The following is a 23,713-nucleotide window of genomic DNA, read 5'->3' on the forward strand; positions in this document are numbered from 1 at the left end:
CAATCAGAGAAATGTGAGTCCTCGATATCTTGCAAGGAACATTGCATGATGCTTCAAGGAGAAAATGGTCTACAGCCACGACAGACACCAGTGAGTCCACTTAAGTGAAGAATGAGAGTCTGTTTTCTGTTGCTGCAACAAAGTACCCGAGACTGGGTGACTTAGAAAGAAGAGAAGTTTGTTTAGCTCATGGTTCTTAGAAAGCCACTAACCCCATCATAGGGCCTTCATCATGGCCTCGTCTGATTCCTAATCACCTCCCAGAGTCCCCCACCACCTTCACATACCTTGAATGTGTAAATTTGGGATCAGCTGTCCAACACATGAACTTTGAAGTGACACTTTGAAAGCATCACAAGGTGAAAGGCTGGTTTCAGGTCAGAGTGCACAGGTCAGGTGCAGAAACAAGTGAGGAGGTCGGATGTGGGGGCCGGGGAGGGGGGACTGTAGCCGGAAGTGCTTGGAGAAGTTTGGGTCTGGTGCTTCTGTATTTTGACAATTTTTCAAGGCCAGATTCATGAGCAAAAAGTTCTAGTTTATTTCAGTGACTGTCTGTAAGGTGTTCCTTCTTCCATGGCGCTGGTAGGCGGGGGATACAGACACCAGCAAGGACAGGGACAGACACCCGCAGTCTTTGTACTGTGAGTTCATTAGAAGACATCACACACACATTAAAGGACCCCCCACCTCCAGTGTCAACGTCAGCAATGATGTTTATTGCTCTGTCCTGTGTCCCTCTGTCACGTGTGCTGTGAAGCCTGAGACCCCCCCAAGTCACCCCCAGAAGTCTTCACCCCTACTTCCTCCCATGAGCCCCTCCCCCTCCCCCACGGGGCCAACGCTCTGTCATTCAGAAAAGCAGAAGTTGCAGAGAGCCGCGATTGTATCAATGGACCCGTCTCCATGGTAACAGGCATGAATGAGCCAAGCAGGCGAGGTAACCGTGGAGATGGCGTGAATGAGAGGTGGCCCGTTGCCACGGAGATGTGCTGAATGGAAAAGCCCCAACTTGCAGGGATGCGTCACAGGGATGCAGAGAGTCAGTGTGAAGTCGCTGTGTCTATTTTCAACTCGGAGTTACAAAAATACATTTTCATAAAGTCCCTGATTCATCTCGGTCCTCCTCCCCGCCTCCCACCCCAACCCGTTCCTCGCCCTTCTTCCTCCATCGCCACCCCGGCCCACCAGCTATCCTTCCAACCCCTCAGGGACACTCGGGGACTCTTTCTTTATCACCTGTCTTCTCAGCCCTGGGCTGAGGTACTTCTTGGGCCAGTGAGTGTCTTTCCTTTGGGGATGACAGTGTCCTCAAAAACCATGGATGGATAGGGACAGCAACCCAGCCTGTGAGAATCTGAATAAAGCAGTTGTCCACAACGGCTGGTGCGGCAACCTCTCCTCCATGGTGGTGGCATCTGGCCGTGCTGGTGATGTTGGATCCACACCCTTGGGACCACGTGGAAGGAATCTGTAAAGGACAGGGCTTGGCACTTGAAGGTGTCATAGGGAACCTTGAATGTGTGTGACTTACCCATGCTCCATTTTTTTTTCTTCTTGGTGGTACTCGAGTTTGAACTCAGGACTTCACACTTGCTAGGCAGGTGCTGTAGCGCTTGAACCATGTCTCCAGCCCTTTTTGCTTTGGTGATTTTTGAGATAGGGTCTCGCTTTACGTCCAGGCCAGCCTGAAGTTCGATCTTCCTGTTTGTGCTTCCTGCAGTCGCTAGGTTGGCAGGCATACACCACAACACCCAGCTTTTATTAGTTGAGATGAGGTCTCATGAACTTTTTAACCTCCCAGGTAGCTGGGATTACAATCATGAGTCACTGTGCCTGGCTTACCCAGAGTGTTTCTGCATTTATTTCTTCATTCATGGATCCGTTTGCGGCTTGTTCGGCTATATATTTATTAAGCATTTTCATAGCAAAAGGCTAGCAATTACTCCAGTGTCTATGAGTGGGGAACGTGCGTACCCCAGGACGTTTTGAAGGCGTTAACGAAATGAAGTGTTGGGTATTGTAGCACACACCTGCAATCCCAGCATCTGGGAGGCAGAGGCAGGAGGATCATGAGTTCCAGACCAGAAGAAGGGGAAGGGGAAGGAGGAGGAGGAGAAGGAAAAAGAGGAGGTGGAGGAGGAAGAAGAAGAAGAAATATGAACACTTCAGATAGTGTTATACAGCATCTACTCTAAAAACAGTTCTACAGTGACTATTAACTCATTTAATCCTTAAAATATACCCCCGAGGTGGACTCTCTCATGTCCCCATGGGGACATATTAATCTAAATAGCTAAGATAAGTCATCAGGTGAGTAAAAGCCTGATTCAGAGAGTTTCTTCCGTCTGTTTGGAAGCGCGTGCATTCTCTCTGGAAGCCTTCATGAGAAATTAGCAACCGTGTCTGCACAGAGGCTTGGTGTGCAGAGAAAACGTTTTTCACAGCAAACGTTTTGTGCTTTTCTGAATTTTCTACCAGCTAAGCGTATTGTCTCCCAAACAAGATAGTCATGAAGTACATAGCGTGTGCTTAGCACTCTCGGATCCTAGGGAAGTCTGGGAGCACAGGGTATTGTACCCACAGGGAATCGAGAAATGGCGAGCTGACACCCGAGATTGCAAAGCACGATGTGGGGATGCAGGTTTTAGGCAGGAAGCAGAGCCCCGCAGGAGCTACGCGTGCCTGCGTGTGCATGTGTGAGTTTGCAGGTGTCGTGCATGCGCACCTGTGTGTGCATTTTGAAGCAGACAGTGGCAGGAGAAGAATGTACTGGGCTATGCATTGAGGGGTTTAGACTTTGTCCTTAGGGTCCATGGGAGCCATGGGAGGCTCCAGACAAGGGGTGGTTGCTGTAGATTTTTATTTAGATGGATCATGCTGGCTGAAGGGTGGTGGCCCAGGATGCAGGAGGGTATGTGGGGCTCCCTGTGATTGGGCACAAAGATGGTCACCCACCTGGCTCAGCCCAGCACAGCCTCCTGGGCCTCACCAAGCCAGGAAGCGCCCCTCTGAGGTCAGACAGCCGATACTGAGGGTGTCAGCCTCTCGTCCTGTGCACGCTCTGAATGAAGCCATCCCACGATGTTGGAGTTCACGTTCTCACGGAGCTGACCCGTGAAGATCGCGTCTCCACGCAGCCCAGGCTGGCCTCGAACTCGTGATCCTCCTGCCTCTGACTCCCAAGTGCGGGGGTTAAGAGTGTACGCTCCCACACCCACCCAGCCCCACCGGACATTTCTGAAGTCACTGATGCCAATGCAGGTGGTGAGACTCTGTCACCTTCCACCCATGTGGCCCCAAGAAAATCAGCAAGCCCTCCTGCCCTGTGCCTCAGTTTCCCCATTTATAAAATGAGGCCAGTCATAGCTGCCCTGGGGAGGTTGAGTTATTATTGCAAAATACACAGACTGTCACTTTTATGGTGAGGATACGAAGGGTCCTAGTGACCAGACCGCTTGAGCACAAACCAGTTGTGCACGCTGCGTGACTTGGGTCAGGTTTCTGAACCTCTCTGGCCCCCACTGCTTTCATCAGTCCAAGGGGGAAATAATACTCCAGCATCATAAGAGAACTCACTTGGCAGTCCTGGGATTTGAACTCAGAGCCTTGCGCTTGCTGGGCAGGCACTCTGCCACTTGAGCCACTCCACCAGACCTTTTTGCTTTAGTCATTTTGCATTTTTTGCAATCTTGGATCAAGATCCTCCTACCTTTACTTCCCGCGTAGCTGGCATCACAGGCATGTTCCGCCACACCCAGTTTGGTGGCTGAGGTGGGGTCTCACTAACTTTTTGCCTAGGCTGGCCTTGAATCATGATCCTCCAATCTCTGCCTCCCAAGTAGCCAGGATTACAGGTGTGCATGATCACGCCTGGTCCCGTCCTGCTGATTTTTCAGGGCAAGTGTCTCGAGGTATGTATTGTGAGGACAGTGTCACCCAAGATAGCTGAAAGTAGCAACAGACCCTGGCTGCTTCCGATAGGACAGAAAATGTCCCAGAGCAAGGCCGAGGTGGGCAGGGCTGTGTTCTCTGTGTCTTCTGCTGACCGGGATATGGGGTCCAGAATTGGCTAAGGTTTGGTGCAAGCCCTGCAGGGTCCCCAGCCAACAAGCCAGGTCCACCTCCAGAGTGAGTTTCAGACATGAGCTGGCCACGCTGCAGGGCTGGGACCTGGTGCTAACTGTGACACCACAGAAAACAGGCCAAACCACAGGGCAGGGAGGAGAGCCCTTTAGGAATACTGGTAATGGTGACAAAGATGTGTTATTATGATCGCCATGATTTGATCGGTTTTGCCCCACCACATGCTTCTGCCTTGGTGTGTTGTCTCATCCCAGACCCCAGTCGCAGATAGAAACCTCCAAAACTGGGAGCCAAACTAACCTTTCTTCTTTTTGAGTTGACTGTCTCGGGGTTTTTGTTACAGTATTGGAATGCTGACAGAGAGTAAATATGTAAGCCAGAAACATAGTCAGTTGTTATCATTATCAAGCGTTATGTGACACATACATTGGGTTTTTCAACTCAAATGCCCGATCCCCAGGTGACATTTGAGTAAGTACAGTCCAGAAACTGGCTCCATCAATCTCTGAGCTCCAGGTGGGAGGTGTGGTTATTGATTCTTTAACAGACACCTATATAGCCAGGCATGGTGGCTCATGCCTGTAATCCCAGCTACTCAGGAGGCAGAGATCGGGAGGATCATGGTTCAAAGCCAGCCCTGGGTAAATAGTTTTAGAGACTCTATCTCATAAATACCCAACTCAAAAGGACTAGTAGAGTGGCTCAAGCTGTAGAGCAACTGCCTAGGAAGCATGAGTCCCCGAGTTCAAACCCCAGTGCTGCCAAAAAAAAAAAAGACACCTATATAGCATTCACCATGAACCTTGCTGTACTGCACGTGTGCGTGCATTTGTGTCAGCGTGTGTGCCGTGTGTGCCGGTGAACCTGCTCTGAGCACTTCATAGGTGTTAACTGATTTCATCCTCCTGTCAGCCCATTTCATTGATGATCAAACAGAGGCACGGAGAGGTGAAGGTGCTGCCCAAGGTCACACAGCTGGTGACCAGCAGGGCCAAGATTGAACAGGTATGCGTCTCCATTTCCACCCTTCTAAGAGTGTGAGCCTGGCCGTGTCCACACGCCATCCATGTTTTCCAAGCTAGCTGAATAAGCAAGTTTGTTTTAAGTTCACCTGGGGGGGTGGTTCCCCAAAACCCAAGATCAGACAGTGAGCATTCAAGTTCTAGCTTCCCCATGTTCTGGGTTTAGAGTCCGTCTGAACCTGTTTTCTACATCTGTGGACTTCCTGCAATCCTCCTGCCTTTGCTTCCTGACTAGGAACGGAGGGGATTGCAGGTGTGCATCACCACACCCGGCCATCGCCCACTTTTAATCACTAAGGAATTCACTACTTGTGAAATTGAATCTCTACTCAAATATCCCTCTGCGGGACCACCATGGTCCCCGGGGGTCCACATCTATGTTCGCTGGGTCCCCACACAGTGAGGCTGGATGATTCTCTGTGCCTTCAGGCGAATCGCTGGTTCCAACCCACTCAGTACTGTGGCACCTCCCTGTCATGACCAGTGCCATCTGCACACATACCTGTCTGTCCCCAGGGAAGCGAAGTGACTTCTGGTTGCAAGTGGCTACTGTTCTGGATTACCAAATATTTGCCTACACAGTAATGCAAGTTCAAAAAGCTTTGAAATCATCAGCGTTTCAAACAATGCAGAATTTCCTAGTGAAAGGACATGATGGTGGCAAGGGCTAAAACACACCCTAAGACATGCACAACACATGGGACCTGGACAGGGTTTATCTAGCTGAAAAGTGACAAGGACAGGGACCCTCTGAGGTCTTCCAAAGAGAATGGTTTGAGTAGCAAAGGGTCAGGACATTGGTGGAAGTGCTGGAGAATTTGGAAATGAAATCCTCCTCTTAAGAGTTCACCTCACAAGGCCTAGCATGGTGCACGTTTATAATCCCAGCACAAGGAGGAGACAGAAAGATCTTGGTTTAAGACCAGCCTGGGCAAAAGCATGAGACCCTATCTAAAAAACAAACTAAGAGCAAAAAGGGCTGAGAGTGTGACTCAAGTGAAAGAGTACCTGCCTAGCAAACGCGAGGCCCTGAGTTCAAACCCCAGTACTGAAAACAAATTATCATTCCTAACTCTGGCAGGTGTTTATGTTTTCATCTTAGCAACTCTGAGCAGGGAATTTATTCTCCCTCATTTTACAGAGCAGAAAACAGAGGCACAGAAAGATTGACAAATTCTACCAGGACTCCACACAACCAGGGTTCAAACCCAGCCTGGTTCTGGTGCCAGGTTTGGAGCCAGGAGGCTTGTGAACTGGATGCAGTGGTGAAGGGTACTTCTGCCCACATCCTATTGGCCAGAACTTAGTCACCTGGCCCCAGGTAGCTGCAAAGGAGTCTGGGAATTGTAGTCTCTGACAGGCAGCCCCCATTTCTGAACTCTTCTCTCCTTCCCTGTGCTCCATTCCCATTGACCAGTGGTAATATGACTCCCTACTCTTTGACAGTTTTATAAAACATGGCCATAATGTGTGAATTGAGAAGCGAGTTTGGACTTTGTGAGGCGAAACAAAGCAGAATGAGAAAGATGGATGTTTGAGGCTGTTAGCATGTCAGGAGCCTGTCATCGTTTGAAGTAAATAAGAAAGGATTTGGGGGGCTAGGATACAACTCTGGATGCATATTCTGGATGGAAAAATGAGAAATGGCTGTGTTTATTAGATGGTCTTACTGTTAGGTCTTGGGGAAAGAATTGGGGGACAAATTTTTGCTAAGACAAGAAATAAAGGGATATAATTTCATATTTCCACACCTCCTTCTCAGTCTCTCTCCTCCCTCTCCCTTCCTTCCCCTCCCTCTTTCCTCTCCTTTTTTTTTTCTCTCTCTCTCTCCCCCATTTTGGGAACTGTACTTCTGCTGATTCACCTCTCCCAGGGAGAACGAGAACGGAGGGAGGAAGTCAGAGCTGCTCATTGACGGGCTTCTTTAATGACTCAGTTGTGATTCACATTTTAATTAATGGAGGGAGCAAGCTGATGGGTCCTAAGACATCTGTCCAATCGCGCACAACTCCAGGCTGCTTACAAGAATAATACCTGAAAAAAAAGGGGGTGCCCTGAATTAAACCATGACTCGTTCCCTTCATGGGTCCTAAGGACTCTGCTCAGGCATTCACAGCCCCGGTCCCCTGTGCGACTTTGTGGGGCAGAGCGAGTGGACCTGAGTCCTGGGCAACCCTTCTGCAGAGTTGGCATGAGTCGGGAAAGAAGCAGAGGCCAGGGTCCTCCTGGGACAGCTGGAGGGTCATGGGAATGCAATATCCTTTCCTGAGCTGGCCTTTGGCTCTCAGCGCAGACTCAAACCCAGCCTCCCTCCCTCGGGACCTGGAATTTGTCAGAGCCGATCGCAGACGCAGTCTGTGTGCATTTTATTTTTTGCTCAGAAAAGGAGAAAAGTCTACATCATCATCATCAGACTACTTCCTGAGTATGCACCAGGCTGTGGCCTGCTCAGCACTTCCATGAGTGATCCTACTTCATCCTCCTGCCACCCACCCCCAAAAAACAGGCCTTTTATATCATTCTCCATCATCCCTGGGAGGAAACTGAGGCTTGGCGCTGTGTCCAGCGTGGACAATTAGGAGATGATCGGACAGGATGTAAACCCAGCCCCTTCCCATCTGCACTGCTGAAGTCTCCCCGTTCTCATTCGGCAGAAAAGAAATATTGAAGTTCACAGTTCCCTCGGCACATTCTTGTTGACCCCTCCCTTCCATGTGCCAGGCTCCATTTTAGGTCCTGGGAACCCATCATGGAGGCAAAGAGACAAATCTGTGGATTTGTGGCGTCGACATTTTTAGCTACTCCAGGGAATTCATTGGTATGGATTAAATTGGTCAAGTTCCCATGAGGTGTATTAGTTGTGTTTGCTGCTGTAACAAAGAACTGCCCCCAAACAGAAAACGGTTCAGACACAAAAGGAACATGAATGCTTGAGCTTCAATCCTTGTCCCCAAGGGGACTTTTTCCATCGATACATCATATTTGTTTGTGTTTATGGGGTGTAGTGACACCTGGATGCGTAATGACCCAGTCATGATAATTAGCATTTGCTTTGATTTGCTATTTCTTTGCATTTCAAAGTTTAGAATTCCTCTTCTAGTTCTTCACTGAGTATAATAGAACTTGGCGGTGTGGCTCAGTGGTACCCTCTCCAGCCCTACCACTAAATTAATTAATTAATTTAATAAATCATGGTCACCCTGCAGTGCTGTCGAACCCAAGACCTTAATCCTTGCATATAACAGAATCTTGGCCCCCGTTACCCAGCTTTCCTCAAGGTCCGTCCCTACCCCTTCCCAGCCCCCAGTGGTCGCTATTCTCCTCTCTACTTCTGTGCAGTCAACTTTTTAGGATTGTGCGTGGGAGTGAGACAACGCCTGACTGTCTTCCTGTGTCTGGTTTATTTCATTTACCATGTCAACCATTCGGTTCCAACTACATGGCTGTGAAATGACAGCATTTCATTCTTTTCATGGCTGAATATTCCATGGTGTAGAAAGGCCACTTTTTCAGAAGATGGGCTCTAGGGACAGCAGACAGTTCTTTCAGCAGTCAGGTGAGGCCCGTACTCCTTTGCGTGGTGGCTCCTCATCTCAGCCCTTGGCTTCCACCATCTCCATGCCCTCAATGTCAACAAGTCGAAGGGGAGAGAATCTGAGGGAAGTGCTCAGGCCTGACCACCCATGGTCCACCTCCTGTCCAGTGGCCAGAATACTCATGTGGCCACGTTTGCCTCAAAACTGGGAAACTCAGAAGGATGGACAGATCCCAGTCGCTGCCGTGGAGCCTCACTGAGACGCCAACTCCACATCTTGGTCCATGTCCCCTCCTTTCCAGCGAGGGACACCCCTTGCTCCTTTCACTCACCTCTTTTTCTTGGGTTTCCCTCCATCAGGAATTGCTCTTTCCTTATAATGAGAAGAGGATCGCTGCTCCTTCAGGTGGAGAAAGCTGAAATCAAAGGCGGAGATCAGGAGGATTGTGGTTCAAGGCCAGTCCAGGAAAAAAGTTGGCAAGACCCCATCTCAACCAGTAAAAACTGGGTGTGGTGGTGTGTGACTACCATTCCAGCTATGTGGGAAGCATAAACAGGAGGAACACAGTCCAGGCCAGCCCAAGTATAAATGCAAGGGCCTGTTCAAAAACTAACTAAAGCAAAAAGAGCTGGGGGAGTGGATTAAGTGGTAGAGTGCTGCTGGGCGCCAGTGGCTCACACCTGTAATCCCAGCCACTCAGGAGGCGGAGCTCAGGAGGATTGTGGTTGGAAGCCAGCCCAGGCAAATAGTTTCAAGACCCTATCTCTTAAAAAAAAACCATCACAAAAATGGGCGGAGTGGCTCAGGGTGAAGACCTTGAGTTCAAGCCCCAGTACTGCAAAAAAAAAAAAAGAAGTGGTAGAGCGGCTACCTAGCAAGCACGAGACCCTGAGTTCAAACCCCAATACTGCCAAAAATAAAAAAGCTTGCAATGAAGCCTGCTTTTCAGTGACTGACCTCAGAAAAACATGTTATGCAAAGACTTTAAAGAGATGGTAACAGAGGAAGGAAATAGATATAAGGGATGTTGAGGCCCCTACAGCCAATACTCCAACCTCTCTTACTCCTTCCATCTTCTCCCAGACCCAACCAACAATTGGAACAGAGCATTCTGGGAGATGTAGTCCCAATGCCCAGCCTTAGCCAGACCCAACCAGGAACCGAAGCAGAGCATTCTGGGAGATGTAGTCCCAGTGCCCAGCCTTAGCCAGACCCAACCAGGAACCAGAGCAGAGCATTCTGGAAGGTGCATTCTACATAGGTCCACCTCAAAGGACACAGATCAGGCTGTAGAATGGACATGGGGTCACTGGGGAAACAATCAGCATACACCAGCTGTGATCGCCTGCATGCCCTCAGTTATGTAACTCATTCTATAATTCAAGTAAAGAACTCAAGTACATGTATTAGTCTGTTTCCCGATACTGTAACAAAATCCCTGAAGCTGGGTACTTTATAAAGAACAGAGGTTCTTTTGGAGGTCCAAAGGCATACACTGGCCCTCAGGTGAGGGCCCCATTTCTGTATCACATGGAGGATAGCATCATGACCACAGCACATAGGGAGGAGAGATCGCATGGAGAAACAGGAAGCCCGAGAGCCCAGGGGAGAAACTCTTGACCTTTTATGACCTCCCTCCTAAAAACCAACCAGTGTTCCATGATTAACTACATTAATCTCTTCCAAGGCCACACCCTAAGATCTCCAACTAAGCTCCACCTCTTAAAAGTCACACCATGTCCTGATACCCTCAGCCTAGGGACCAAGCCCCTAGTGCGGAAACCTTTGGGGGTCAAACCATAGCACCCCTGAACAGGACATGGGGGAGTAAGACTGTGTAATGCTGCCGTGTTGGGAAAGGTCATTGAGCCCGAAGTGGTATGGGAGGATCAGCAGGAAGGACGCTCTCCTTCCCTGTCCCTTAAGTGCACCTGTAATATCTCCCTACAACATTTTTCTTTTTTCGGTGGGACTGGGATTTGAACTCAGGGCTTCAGGCTTGCAAAGCAGGCCCTCTACCACATAAGCCCACACCTGAAGTCCATTTTTCTCTGGTTATTTTGGAGATGGGGGTCTCACCAACTATTTGCCTGGGCTGGCCTCAAACTGTGATCCTCCCAATCTCAGCCTCCCAAGTAATTGGGATTACAGGCATGAGCCACCACACCTGGCTGCTCTGTAACATTTTCTTCATCTTCCACTCGGTGCTTTATTAAATTCACCCACGCCTGCTTCAGACATCCCGGTTCCTGGCAATACTGGCAGCTTGGTCCAAGGATGTCGGTGGGCACATTCACGGGTGACTCCACTCCGTTCATTTCCTCAGGGTCATGATCTTCCTTCCTTTCTCCACGTCTAGAAAGTACTGCAGAACACAGCTGGTCTGTAGGATCTTCTGGAGATTCAGCCAACTCTGGATCAAAAATATTAAGGGAAAAATACTGCATCTGGACAAACCTTTTTCTCACCATCAGTCCCTAGACAATATGGTATAAAAACTGTGTGCCTAGCATTTACGTTGACTTAGGTATTATAAGTCGTGTAGAAGTGGTTGAAAGTCCACAGGAGGCTTGCATAGGTTCTGCGCAAATGCTACAGCATTTTATATTAAGGATTTGAGCATCTGAAGACTTTGGGGTCCACAGGAAGTCCTGGAACCAACACCCTGTGGGTACCAAAGGACAGTTGTACTCAGAAGTGAATGAGATGTTGGATTGAAACCTGGCTGAGTTGCGTTCTAGCTGTGTGTGCTTGGGGCAGTATCTCAACCTCTCTGATCTGAAAGTAGAGAGTAATAGGACCCACCTCATAGGGTCATCCTGGAAGTCCAGTGAGACAATGCAGATAGCCTGGCTTGCAGCCAGTACTCAATAAATGTTAGCTACTTTCTTTTGGGTTTTTTGAGACAGGGTCTTGCTATGTAGTCCAGGCTGGCCTCAAACTTACAATCCTCCTGCCTTAGCCTCCCAAGTGCTAGGATTACAGTTCTGCACCACCATGCTCAGCTCTGTTTTAAGTTTTTTGGAGGGTGGCACTGGGGTTTGAACTCAGGGCCTGTGCTTGCTAAGCAGCTGCTCTACCACTTGAGCCCCGCCCCCAGCCCTGTTTTAATTTTTAGTGGCACATGTTTGTATGTGTGCATCTGGTCTGTGTCTACAGTGCTTAGTGCATTTGGTCAAGTGAGGAGTACTTACCATGTCCACCTTCTCTAACATTGATCGCTCCTTCATTTTTGGAACCTTTGGTTTTCTTAAGTTGCCCCTAAATATCGGGGAATTCACATATAAACACACTTGTGCCTTTAGTCAAGGATTTTAATTTCCAGCCTCTCCTTTGGGTTTTCATTCTTTTGATACTATGGCATGTCCCGAATTTGGGGGACTCCCTCCTCCCCCTGACTTAGTCACAACATTATCTTCCTCCCTGCCTCATTCCAGCCTCTGAGTTTCTTTTCCACCACCTTCTTCTACCCTGGTCATGGTCAAGGTCATGAAGTGGCGACCTTGGAGACACGCATGAACTGCCTGTCTCCAAATCCACTGCCCGCAGCGCCGTCTCCATCCCTGACTTGGTGGCCTCACAGCGGACACCTCCCTCCAGTCTTTTCTAGATTTTCTCACCACGCCATCTTCAGCACTGTTGATCTATCCCTTCCTGATCCTTCTTACTTAAGAAAACATCGCACCAAAATAGAAATATGTCCTTTGGTTCAATCCTTTCAAAGCCAAATAAAAGGAAGAACGGCTCTGCAGAAGGTTAAAGAGCTTATGAGGACCTTGTGTAAGTGGTAAGAATGTCACATGAAGGAAGGAAGTGTAATCCGAGGTGACGAGGACTTCAGAAGTACAGGCTGGGCTGCAGTGTGGCTCAGTGGTGAGCGCTGGCCAAGCATGCAGGAGGCCCTGGATTTCGTCCCCAGCATTGCAGGAAAAAAAGGCGGGGGTGGGGGTGGGGACCAGACAGGATGATAAAATGGAGTGGGTGCATGAGGGACTGAATGAATGCATGAGTCCGCAGTGAGCCAGCAAGACAGTAACTGTACAGACCAAAGGTGAAGATGTCCCATGGGTGGGTGACTATGATTAACCGAGTCTCTGCATTTGAGGGTTTAGAGGAGGTAAAGCTAGGTGTCTGCTTAGTCCATCTGTGCTGCTATAATGAAATACCTGAGGCCGGATAGTTTATAAAGAACAGAAATTAATTTCTTACCAGTCTGAAAGCTGAGAAGTCCAAGGTGAAGGTCCTCGCATTGGGTGCTGGCCAGAGCTGCTGTCTGATTCCAAGATGGTGGCCCCCTGGTTGCATCCTTACATGGCAGCATAAGGGCGAGACAGCATCCCTTCAACCTCTCCCCTCTTCATAAATGCTTAATCCCATCCTTAAGGCCTTGCCTTCGTCACTTACTCCCCTACTGCACTGGGAATTAATTTTCAGCAGGAATTTTGGAGGGACACTTGTAATCACCCCACAGCACCAGGTGATAGCAACGTGAACTTGAAGATTTGCACAACGTGGCTGTGGCAGAAATACAGGCCACGCAGGAACAGTCGTGTCCCAGGTTCCCGTCTCAGAAATACCTGAGCAGTCGAAGACACCTCATTTAACCTGAGGTAGAGGGCCACGACAACCCCCACCATCCTCCTAACTTTCCAGCTACACTGCCACTCTCCTGTCCTCTGTCCCTCCCTCTCTGCCGGCAACCTCACTCCAAGGTTTCTCGAACCCCAGGACCTTTGCACATGCTCCCCTCCTTCCTCACATAGCACATGGAATTGCTCCTCTGTAAATATTTCTTAACATCTTGACTTCCAACCAGGAGAGGAAAATCCAGCTCCTTACTACGCTCAGGCTAGCGGGGACATGAACTTGGCTGAAGTCCCAGGGGAAGGTGAGTGGGATGGTGGAGTTAACCAGACATGGCTCTGTGTTGGGAGCAAAAGCCACACTTGGTAGCAGGCACCACGTGGCAGCTGTGTGACTTTGGTCAAGCAGCCCAATCCCTCTGTTAGGGTCTTGGGTTCCCTAACAATGAAAGGGGGACTAGAACATTTACCTGGTAAATGATCATTTACGTAAAGCCATAAACACACAACCAGGCACAGAGAATACACTCAATTGACAGGTGGTGGCTTTCTCAGTTGATTCTGGTACAATTTAGCTGCACATAAAATTTTTAAAAAGATGATGAAAGCAAACATTTGCATAGCGCTCACTACATGTGAGGCGCAGTTCTAAGCGCGTTAGGTAAGTTCCCACGCCCAGGCGGGAAGTACTGGCATCACCTCCCCTTTTGTGCAAATGGAAGTGCAGAGCTTAAGTGGCTGCCCAAGGCACCAGCTAGTGACTGGAGGAACTGAAATTTGAAAGCAGACTATCTGACTGTAAATTTTAAGCGAGGACCTTTTTGGCTTCCTTACAAGAAGGATGGAGGCTGGGTAGTTGGTTACAGGGTTGGTTCTGTGGTTCCTCCTTCACGCAAAGGAATATTTTCCATCTTTCCAATCCTCCATCTTCACAACTCGGCTGCCACCAAACGGCCAGCCTCAGTGCCATGATGGCTACTCAGACTTCCTGTGTGGGCACAAGTGCTTCCTGCCAAAGAACAGGAAGGGGGAGGGCTACTTCCTGTCACATGACTCGTCTCAAGAAAGGGAGACCCTTTCCCAGAAGCACCCCGTGGACTTTCACTCAGGTCCTCTTAGGCATGTGACTAGATCACGTGACCAGGACTTCCATTGCAAGGAATGCTGGGAAAAAAAGAGACTACTGGGCGTTTCCTGCCTCTTTGATGGGAGGTGGGCTCTGCCAGTAAGGGATGATGAAAGTGGCAATTGAATAGACTACTGTCTATTCATGGCTTCCATGATTCTTTAAACCACCTGGTCTTCTAGAGTATGCTCCAGGAATTATCTCCACACTTTTATACATTTTCACTTCATTATTCATTTGCCAGATGTTTATTGATTGCCTAATGTATCCCAGGCACAACTTCAGATGCGGGGGATTCTATCAAGAAAATAGATGAAAAGTCATGGCCACACCAGCACAGCACCATCCACTGGAACTTTCTGCAGTGATGGAGTTCTGTGTGTGTCCTCGCCACGTGTGGCTGTGGGGCACAGGATATGCAGCTAACCACAACTGAATGTTGTGTTTGCAAATTTAGTTTAAATATATATTTAAAACTTTTATGTGAGACCTGTTATCCCAGCACTGGGGAGGCTGAGACACGAGAAAGGCAAATTTGAAGCCAACCTGAGGTATGTATTGATACCCCGTGTAACCAGATGAATGATGAACGGATGAATAAAATTTAAAAAAAATAAGAAAGCTGCCAGGCACAGTGACTCATGCCTGTAATCCAAGGTACTGGCGGGGTTGGAGATAGAAGGATTGAGGTTCCAGGCTAGACTAGGCAAAAAGTTAGCAAGACCCTATATCAAAGAGCAAGTTGGGTGGAATAGTGTATGTCTGTGGTTCCAGTAGCACAGGAGGCCTAGGTAGGAGGATCAAAGTCTGAGGCTAACCCCAGGCAAAAACATAAAGCCCCATCTGAAAAATAATGAAATCAAAAGGGGCTGGGGGCATGGCTCAAGTGTTAGAGGGCCTGCCTAGCAAGTGTGAGGACCTGAGTTCAAACCCTAGTGCCACCAAAAATTAAATTAAAAATAAATCTGTGTGTGGCTAATGGTCACTCACCAGCCATTGCAGCCCTGAAACCAAGGAACCTACCACCAACTTCTCTCCTTGATGTACACCTGAAAAATCTCTTCTCAAACCTGGACTCAGATTTTTCTCTTAACTGTCAGTCACAGCAGGACTGCCTAATGCCACACAGAATAGCCACACTGCATCCTAGCATCCTTCTACTGTCCAGTCTGCTCTGAAGACCAGTGACCTCCAGCTTCTCAAAATGCTTTTGAACTTGACCCCCAGGAACACCATTCTCTGCCAGCTTCTGTATTGTCTCCTTCTTTTTCACAAATCCCCATCTTCCCCTTGTCTCTTAAGATGTTACTCTTTCTCAATATCCTACCGGGGTCCCTTGGGTTTTTCCACTTTTCCCATCTACTTGGGGATATCTAGTTGGCCACCATCCTGTCTTCTGCCACCACCAAGGTCTCTGTCCTCATGGAGATGACATTCTAGAAGAGATAGTGAATAACAGATACAACTCCAAGCCAGGCGTAGTGATGCATGCCTGTAATCCCAGCACTTGAGGATCCTGAGTTTGAGCCTACTTTGGGCTACATAGAGAGACCCTATCTCAAAATAAAATTCCAGGGAGTGAAGGAGTAGCATGAGGTTAGCTAGGGAGACCAGGGAAATCCTCTCTGAAAAGACGGAGCCTGAGGCTTGATCACAGGATTTGAAGATTTAAAGGAAAAGAGAGAGGTGAGCAGATAGGATCAAACATTTACAGAAGGGAAGGAAGCCACTGTAGTGTCCCCCTGGAGGGAAGGACCTTTTCCTATTGCTAGATGGAGTGTTGTGGGACAGTGATCAGCAAAGATCGAATCACACATTATCTTGAGGTTGTGGTAGAGTTTGGATTTTATTTGAAGCCTGAGAGTAGCCGTTGGGAGGTTTTAACTGGGGAGTCGCCCACACTCAACTCATCTGCAACTCAGCTGGGGTGCAGCTTAGTGGTAGAGCCCTTGCCTAGGGTGCACAAGGCCCTGGATTCCAACCACAGCACTGCAAAACAAAAAAACCCAGGAAACTTACCTACCAGTGTGCAAGTCAGCTCTTGGTCCTCCTCCAACCCTACTCTCTCCTCCATCTTCCCCACCTCTGTTGGCATCTTTGAGGCAGCTTATGCCAAATACATGTCCTGACCCATCTCTCTCCCACCTGAACCTGGGTCCTTCCATTGGAAGCCCTGGGGGCCACCATAATGTCCTCTGCAGCACTGTCTGTATTCTATCTATGTATTCTCTCATTCTGTCTTGTTTATGGAGGGCGCTTTGGACCCTACCTGGGGACCAGGCACCTACAAAGTTGAATAAATGAATGAACATCTCTTCTTCCTCAGCTTGGCCTCTCACCCAATCTAACGATCCAGGTGACTGAGTGAAGCCCAGTGCACTGGACTTGTGGGATGTAAGAGTCCTGTGCTCCTGGGTTCGAGTTTTTACTTGGTGGTATGGACCTCTGTGTGTTACTAACTTCTGGATGGTTTTGTTTTTGAGATTGGGTCTTGCTGGGAAGCCCAAGATAGCCTCAAACTCACAGTCCTCCTGCCTCTGCCTGAGTGCTGGGATTACAGGCGTGCACCACCATGCCTGGCTTGTAATTGACTTCTGTGGGCTTTAGTTTCTGCCTCTGTAAAATGGGACTCAAACTGATGATGGCTGGGATGCAGGGCGGATGTAGTGCACCCAGGAGAGCTCCTTGGTCCCCAGCTACTAGTGGCAGTTATATATAAATCAGGGCCTCCTTTGTACTCCCACCGCCTCTGTCCTAGTTCCAGCCCTCATTACAGCAGCCTGCTCTGCAGCTCCCTCCTAACTTCTGCTTCATCACCACCAATCTGTCCTTTCAGCTGTCAGGCTTGTCTTCCCCATGCCAACCCTAATCACGTCCTTCCCTCACTCCACAACCTTACATGACTCCCACTGTCCACAGGACTCATCTCTGCACCCTCCAGCTTCTCCTCCTGCTCTGAGTCGGAGAGTCCTTCCCCGTTCTCCCCTTCCCCTCCCAATTCCTTGTCATCCTTCCCGCGACAGAGACTGGACGGAATATGTCTTGGGTGCTGGCTGGGATTTCATGGGACGTGATGAGGTCGCATGTCTGCATTTTTGAGGCTTGGATGGGTGTGCAGGATTTAACCCTGGTCCTGAGAATTTCTGCCTGTGTTCTAGATTAGGGGTCCACAACGCTGGTGTCCCTGGTCAGTATTTATTCCTGCCCTCCTCTTCTTCTCTGGGGTCAGAACTTGTACTTGAGTGGTCTCCTTAGGGCAGAGTTCAGTTGAGCTCTAAGTCATCATGGCTCCCAGAATGACCTTTGGGACTCAGTCCTTCGGGTGGTCACCTGGACCCTTGTGTCAGAGCCTCTCCAGTCTCCTGGTTTCTGGTCTCTCCTTGCACAGGGATTGCATTGCTTTATTTATTTTTGAGACAGGGTCTTGGTTTGCAGCTAGGGCTGGCCTCAAACTCACCATCCTCCTGGCTCTGCCTCCTGAGTGCTGGGATTACAGGTGTGCGTCCCATGCCCAGCTGGGACTGTATTTTCGTACAACTGTGATGATGTCCTTTCCCTGCCCAGACTCCTCCATGGCTCCCATCATCTCAGGAGGGAATGTCAAAGTCCTCATTTGGATCCACGGGGCCCTGTGCCATCTTCTCCATCACCTCCCCTCCCTCATCCCCCCCCTCCACTGTCCCTCTTGCTCACTCGGCTCCAGCCACACCAGCCTCATCCCTGTTCCTCAAATGCCCGGGCACAGTCCAGCCTCAGGACCTTTGCACAGGACTAGAGTTTTCCCCTGGCATATCCATGTGGCCCGCCCTCTTGCTTTCTTTAAATACTTACTTAGATGCCTGTTTGTCTGGATGTGAGTGTAGTCCGATACAGGTGCCACTGGCCACGCGTGGCCTTTCAGCATTTTGAACTACAATGCACAGAGAGTATAGAAAAATGCATCAGATTTCAAAGAAAATAATGTGTAAATGTCTTACTAATAATAATTTGTCTGGGCATGGTGGTACATATCTGTAATCCCAGCACTTGGGAAACTGAGGCAGGAGGATCACAAGTTCTAGGCCAGCCTGGGCTACATGGCAAGACCTTGTCTCAAAGAAAATTTAAAAATAAATAATAACTCATGTTGATTACCTGGTGAAATTATAATGCACTTGGCTGTTCATAGTTACAGCTTCTGTATACAAGGATTCAACCAATCTAGAATCAAAAAATAAGCCAGGCACCAGTGGCTCACACCTGTAATCCAGGTACTTGGGAGGCTGAGACTGGGAGGATCAAGGTTGGAGGCCAGCCAGGCAAATAGTTCTTGAGACCCCATCTTCAAAATAACCAGAGAAAATGAACTAGAGGTGTGGCTCAAGCGGTAGAGAGCCTGCTTTGCAAGTGTGAAGTCCTGAGTTCAAACCCCAGTCACACCAAAAAGAAAAAAGAAGAATCAAAAGGATTTGGGGAAGAAATTGTTTCTGTACTGAACGCGTATAGACAGACTTCTTTTTCCTGTTTCCCTGAGTAACACGGTGTAGTGACTACTTACACGGACCCACCTCGTATCAGGTCCTGCAGGTCATCAGGAGATGGTCTGGACAGGAGACTGCTTAGGCTCTGTGCAGATACTACCCCACTTTAAATAGAGTCAGGCATCCTTGGATTTCAGTATCTAAGTGGGCACCAATGGATGGTTGTACTTTGTAGACTGGATTAAATAAACTGTAATAATAAAATTCATTTTGCTGGGTGCCAGTGGCTCGTGCCTGTTATTCTATAACACTAGCTCCTTGGGAGGCTGAGATCAGGAGGATCATGGTTCCAGGCCAGGCCAGGCAAAAAAGTTCAAGGAACCCCATCTCAATGGGAAAAAGATGAGCATGGTGGCACATGCCTGTCATCCCAGCTACACTGGGAAGTGTAAAATAGGAGGATAGGATCTAGGCTGGGCTGGGCCGAAAGCAAGACTTTATCTCCAAAATAACCAGAGCAAAAGAAGCTGGAGGTGTGGCTCACGTGGTAGAGTGCCTGCCTAGCACACTCAAAGCCCTGAGTTCTAATCCCAGTATCTCCAAAACTTATTCTTATTTTTTAAAAACTTTTCTTAAAGTGGCTGTTAGAAATTTAGAATCTCATATGCGACTCTACAGAGCAATGATGGTGTGACCCTCTTTTTGTGGTGCTGGGATGGAACCCAGGGCCCTAGCACGGTGTCACCACCTGCCCACACGCAGTGCAGTCTGAACACAACACTGAGCTGCTTCCCTGCTCGGTGGTGATGACACTTATGAATACAAGTGTCACCACTTCCCATTCCCCACCCTGTCCTTGGTGTCCCCCACCTCTTTACCTGGCTGTCTTCCTCGTTGGTACTCATCGCTGTGACGTCTGGCATATTTACCAGTTTACTCTCCACCTCGCCCACACGGACCAGGATTCCTGTGACCTGTGTCCCCAGCAGTCAGTTAATGTTTGTAAAGTGAATAAATCAAGACTCAACCAATGCATGTGGTTTGTTATGCACACCCTAAATGACACCTTCTCTCTGCCAAGAAAAAGGAGACATAGGAATAGAGTGGTCATCTACCAGACAGAATGGGAGGAACTCAATAAATACCAGTAGTGCACGCCTGTAATCCCAGCACATGGAGGGCTGAGGGAGGAAGATTGAGAGTTCAAGGTCAGCCTGGGCTGTATAGTGAGATCCTTGTTAAAAAAATGGAGTTACTCCTTGTCCTAGTTTGGGGTAACCAGAATAGATCCTGCAGTAACTGGGAAGTAGTAGGGAAGAGTGGAGAGGAGGCAGGGAGGTGAATTGTGGGGTAAGCTACCCCTGGGAAGCGGGGCTCAGGCTTGTTGGAAGTCAGTCCATGCAGGTTTTAGACCATGTTTGTTTGGCCTGGTGGCTCTGGGCCTGAAGTAAGGCAAAGCATCATGGCGGGAGCACATGGGAGTGAGCCCTGCAGCCAAGAGGTACAGACACTGGCTGGCCACAGATTGCAGTGGTCAGGGGTCCAGGTCCTCAGACTAAACTCAAGACTGTCCCAAATTATTTGCTGTCACCTCTTAACCATCCAGCCTTCTGGCTTTCAGCATTTCGTGCCTATCATAAAAAGCCAGTCTAAAATGTAATACTCCCCATCTCCACCTCCTGGGTAGCTGGGATTACAGGAGTCAGCCACTGAGCCCGGCCTGGGTTTTATATTTATTTATTTTGAGTAATGTAGCACACTGCCTGGGTGCCTATCACTGGAAGTTTGGACCACTTCACAAGTATCTACTTATCTTAACCTCACAAGCCTTCCAGGTGTTAATATTGTCGATATCTCGATGATACACAAGGGAGAAACTGAGGCGGGAAGTGACTTGCTCAAGGTCACCCAGCAGGGAAGTGGCAGAGGAGGGATTTGAACTCAGCAGATCGAACTTTGCTTTGTTGTTGTTGTTGGCACAGTCTCACTATGCAGCGCAGGCTGGCCTGGAATTCAAAATCCTCCTGCCTCTGCCTCACGAGTGCTGGGATTACAGGCGTGCCTCACCATGCCCAGCCTAGGCTGAGCTTTCAATACTGAACTGCCTTTCTGCAGGCTGGTAAAGAGCCCTGAAGTGGCTGCCATTTCCTCAGGGTCCTGGGCCCCTCCGTGATCTGTGCCGGTTCTGCATTGTGAAATATATCAGTTGTCACCCCAGTCATGTGCTTTAAAATCATGTGCTTTAAAAATCACCTTTTGCAAGGCATGGCAGTATATACTTGTAATCCCAGCACTCGGGAGGCTGAAGCGGGAGGATCGTGAGTTCCAGGTCAGCCTGGGCTACATAGCCAGACTCTGTCTCAAAAAAGAAAAAAATAGGAAAAGGAAACATGGCATAAATCACCTTTTAATCCGACAGGTAGGAACTATTAACATCACTTGAGAGGTGACAAAGCTGAGGTCCCATAATATCACATCACCTCCCTGTGGTTACCCAGTCAATAAAGGACAAGATGGAGCCTCGAGCCCCCGCCCAGCTGTCTCACCCTGACACCCACCTTCTGTTTTCCCCTCCGACTTTTTCTTGCAGCATCTTGGCAACAGTGGGGACGGAGTTTGACCTTCGGACCTTGAGGGCAGTTCGAGTCCTCCGACCACTCAAGCTGGTCTCTGGAATCCCAAGTGCGTGAGTTTCCCAGCCTGCCCGGGGCTCTGCTCAGGGGTCCGGGGAGCCCTGGGTGTCCCCTCTTCTGTGCGTCCCAGGAGGCCCCCACCTCAGGTCCTCCTCTTGGGGACTCCTGGGAGCCTCATCCATTTATTAAACACCTCCTGTTGTTCAGGAACCAGGTTCCACACCTTATCTGACTCAGTACCCCCAACCCTGTGAAGGTGATAACACTCCTCTCTCCATTGTGCAGAGGGGGAAACTGAGGCACTGAGTGGCCAAAAAAAAATGGAGCAGGGTCACGTGGTCAAGAAGTGGCCAGATGAGGAGTTAGCAAGAGAGGAAACTGGTGGGCATGCTCATTGTCATTTATTGAGTACCTACTGTATACTGGGCACTGTAAAAAGAGCTTTGTGTGCTCTTACTTTGTCCTCACAGTGACCCACTTTACAGATTAGAAGGCTGAGGCTCCGGAAGGCTTAATATTGAACGGTTTTCCTGATGATTGGTAAAGGGCCCCAAGGGGTCTGCCATCTCTCAGCAACCCTGAATTCTTACAGGTTGACAGGGATTGAGGCTGCAACCCCATACTCGGCTTCCTTCTCTTTTCTCGTTCTGTGAGGACAGATGCACCTGCTCCACCCCGTGGAGGAGGCTGCAACACCAGGGTCAGGATTCAGTGTTGGTTCAGCTGCAAACATTAAAAGCAAATCAGAACAGGGTTGTTCAGTGGCCCCATGTAATCACTTATGAAGACCTACTATGTGCTGAGCACTGGACCACGTGGGTCCTGTTCTTTAAACTCAACTTACCTTCACCACAACCTCGTGGGTTTCATTCTGTTTACATCCCCGTTTTAAATGTTACTGGCTTTGTTTTTTCGGGTTCAAGAGTTAGAATTTCCCAGAAGGGGCTGGGGGTGTCACTCAGTGCAGTGCAAGGGCCCTGAGGTCCATCTCCAGCACCAAAAGATAAATTTCAAATCCCAACTGATGCTTGAATCATATTAAATTAGGAACAGCTTACAAAGTCAATGCTAGCGAGTCTCTGTTTAATATGACACATCGGGTACTGTGCTAGTGTGTCATTGGGCTTTCCATTGCTATAACAAATTGCCTGAGATAACCAACTTACAAAAAATGAAAAGTAGCCAGGCACCAGTGTCTCACACCTGTAATCCTATTACTTGGGAGGCTGAGATCAGGAGGATCAAGGTTCAAGGCCAGCCTGGGCAATTAGTTCTCAAGACCCCATCTCAAAATAACCAGAGCAAAGTGGATTGGAGGTGTGGCTCAAGCAGTAGAATACCTGCTTTGTGAGTTCAAACCCCAGTCCCATCAAAAAAAAAAGTTTATTTTGACTCATAGTTTTTGAATATTTTAGTTTTGGGCCTGTGGCCAAGACAGCACATTTTGGCTGGGAGCACATGGCAAAGGTCACCTCATGGCTGCCAGGAAGCAAAAAGAGGAAGAGGAGGGGCCAAGGGCCCAATATCCTCTTTGAGGCCACGCCCCCAATAACCTAACTTCCTCCCAATAGGCCCCACCTCTTAAAGGCTCCACCATCTCCCGGTTGGGTCACAGGTTGTAGACCAAGCCTCAACCTTTAACCCAGGGGCCTGTGAGGGACACTGCTAGGCATGAACTTTCTTATTTAACCCTAGGTGGACGGTTGTGGTAACCATCTTTGGGCAGCAGGACGGGAAGAGAAGGAGTTTAGCAAGGGTGTTGTCTGTCTCAGCTGCAGTTTAGCCTCAGCCTGACCAAAGGAGCGCTCTGGGGTGGATGGGGCAGTGGAGTCGACCTCCAGTTGAGGCAGACACATCTCTGGTCAGTTATGGGTGACAGGAGGTGGAGAAGCAGTAGCTCCCTGGTCTGGCCGCCCTTAATCACCAAGGATAAATCTACAAATAAAAGAGGGGGTGCCTGCCGGGAGCCATAAGCAGCCAGTGCCCAAGGCTGGGATCCAAGCTTGGCACTGACAGTGGCCTGTGCCTTAACCACTCCACCATGCTGCTCCTTACATCATGGGCACCTCCAAGCATCGCCCATGGCGACAGTTCCCCTCTCTCTGTGGTCTGGAAGTCCTACAAGTGTGGTGCACATCTGTGATCCCAGCACTCAGGAGGATGAAGCAGGAGGATTGAGTTCCAGGCCAGCCAGGGCTGCATAGCGGGACACTGTCTCAAAAATAAAATAAAATGATATAAAATAAAATAATACAATTAAAAAGGCACAA

At 49.0% G+C, this 23,713-nt stretch overlaps 1 protein-coding gene across 2 annotated transcripts in view; it reads left to right on the plus strand.

The window, feature by feature from the left end:
* Positions 1-23,713, plus strand: part of Cacna1a (calcium voltage-gated channel subunit alpha1 A) — a 189,767-nt gene that overhangs the window by 61,289 nt on the left and 104,765 nt on the right. For both annotated transcript variants that reach the window (XM_074053975.1, XM_074053974.1), the window contains exon 4: positions 21,401-21,492. In XM_074053975.1, coding sequence (XP_073910076.1) covers positions 21,401-21,492 — 92 coding nt within the window. The remainder of the gene's footprint in view (positions 1-21,400; positions 21,493-23,713) is intronic.

The sequence above is a fragment of the Castor canadensis genome, chromosome 14, assembly GCF_047511655.1.
Source record: "Castor canadensis chromosome 14, mCasCan1.hap1v2, whole genome shotgun sequence".
In the NCBI taxonomy this organism is placed as follows: domain Eukaryota; kingdom Metazoa; phylum Chordata; class Mammalia; order Rodentia; family Castoridae; genus Castor; species Castor canadensis.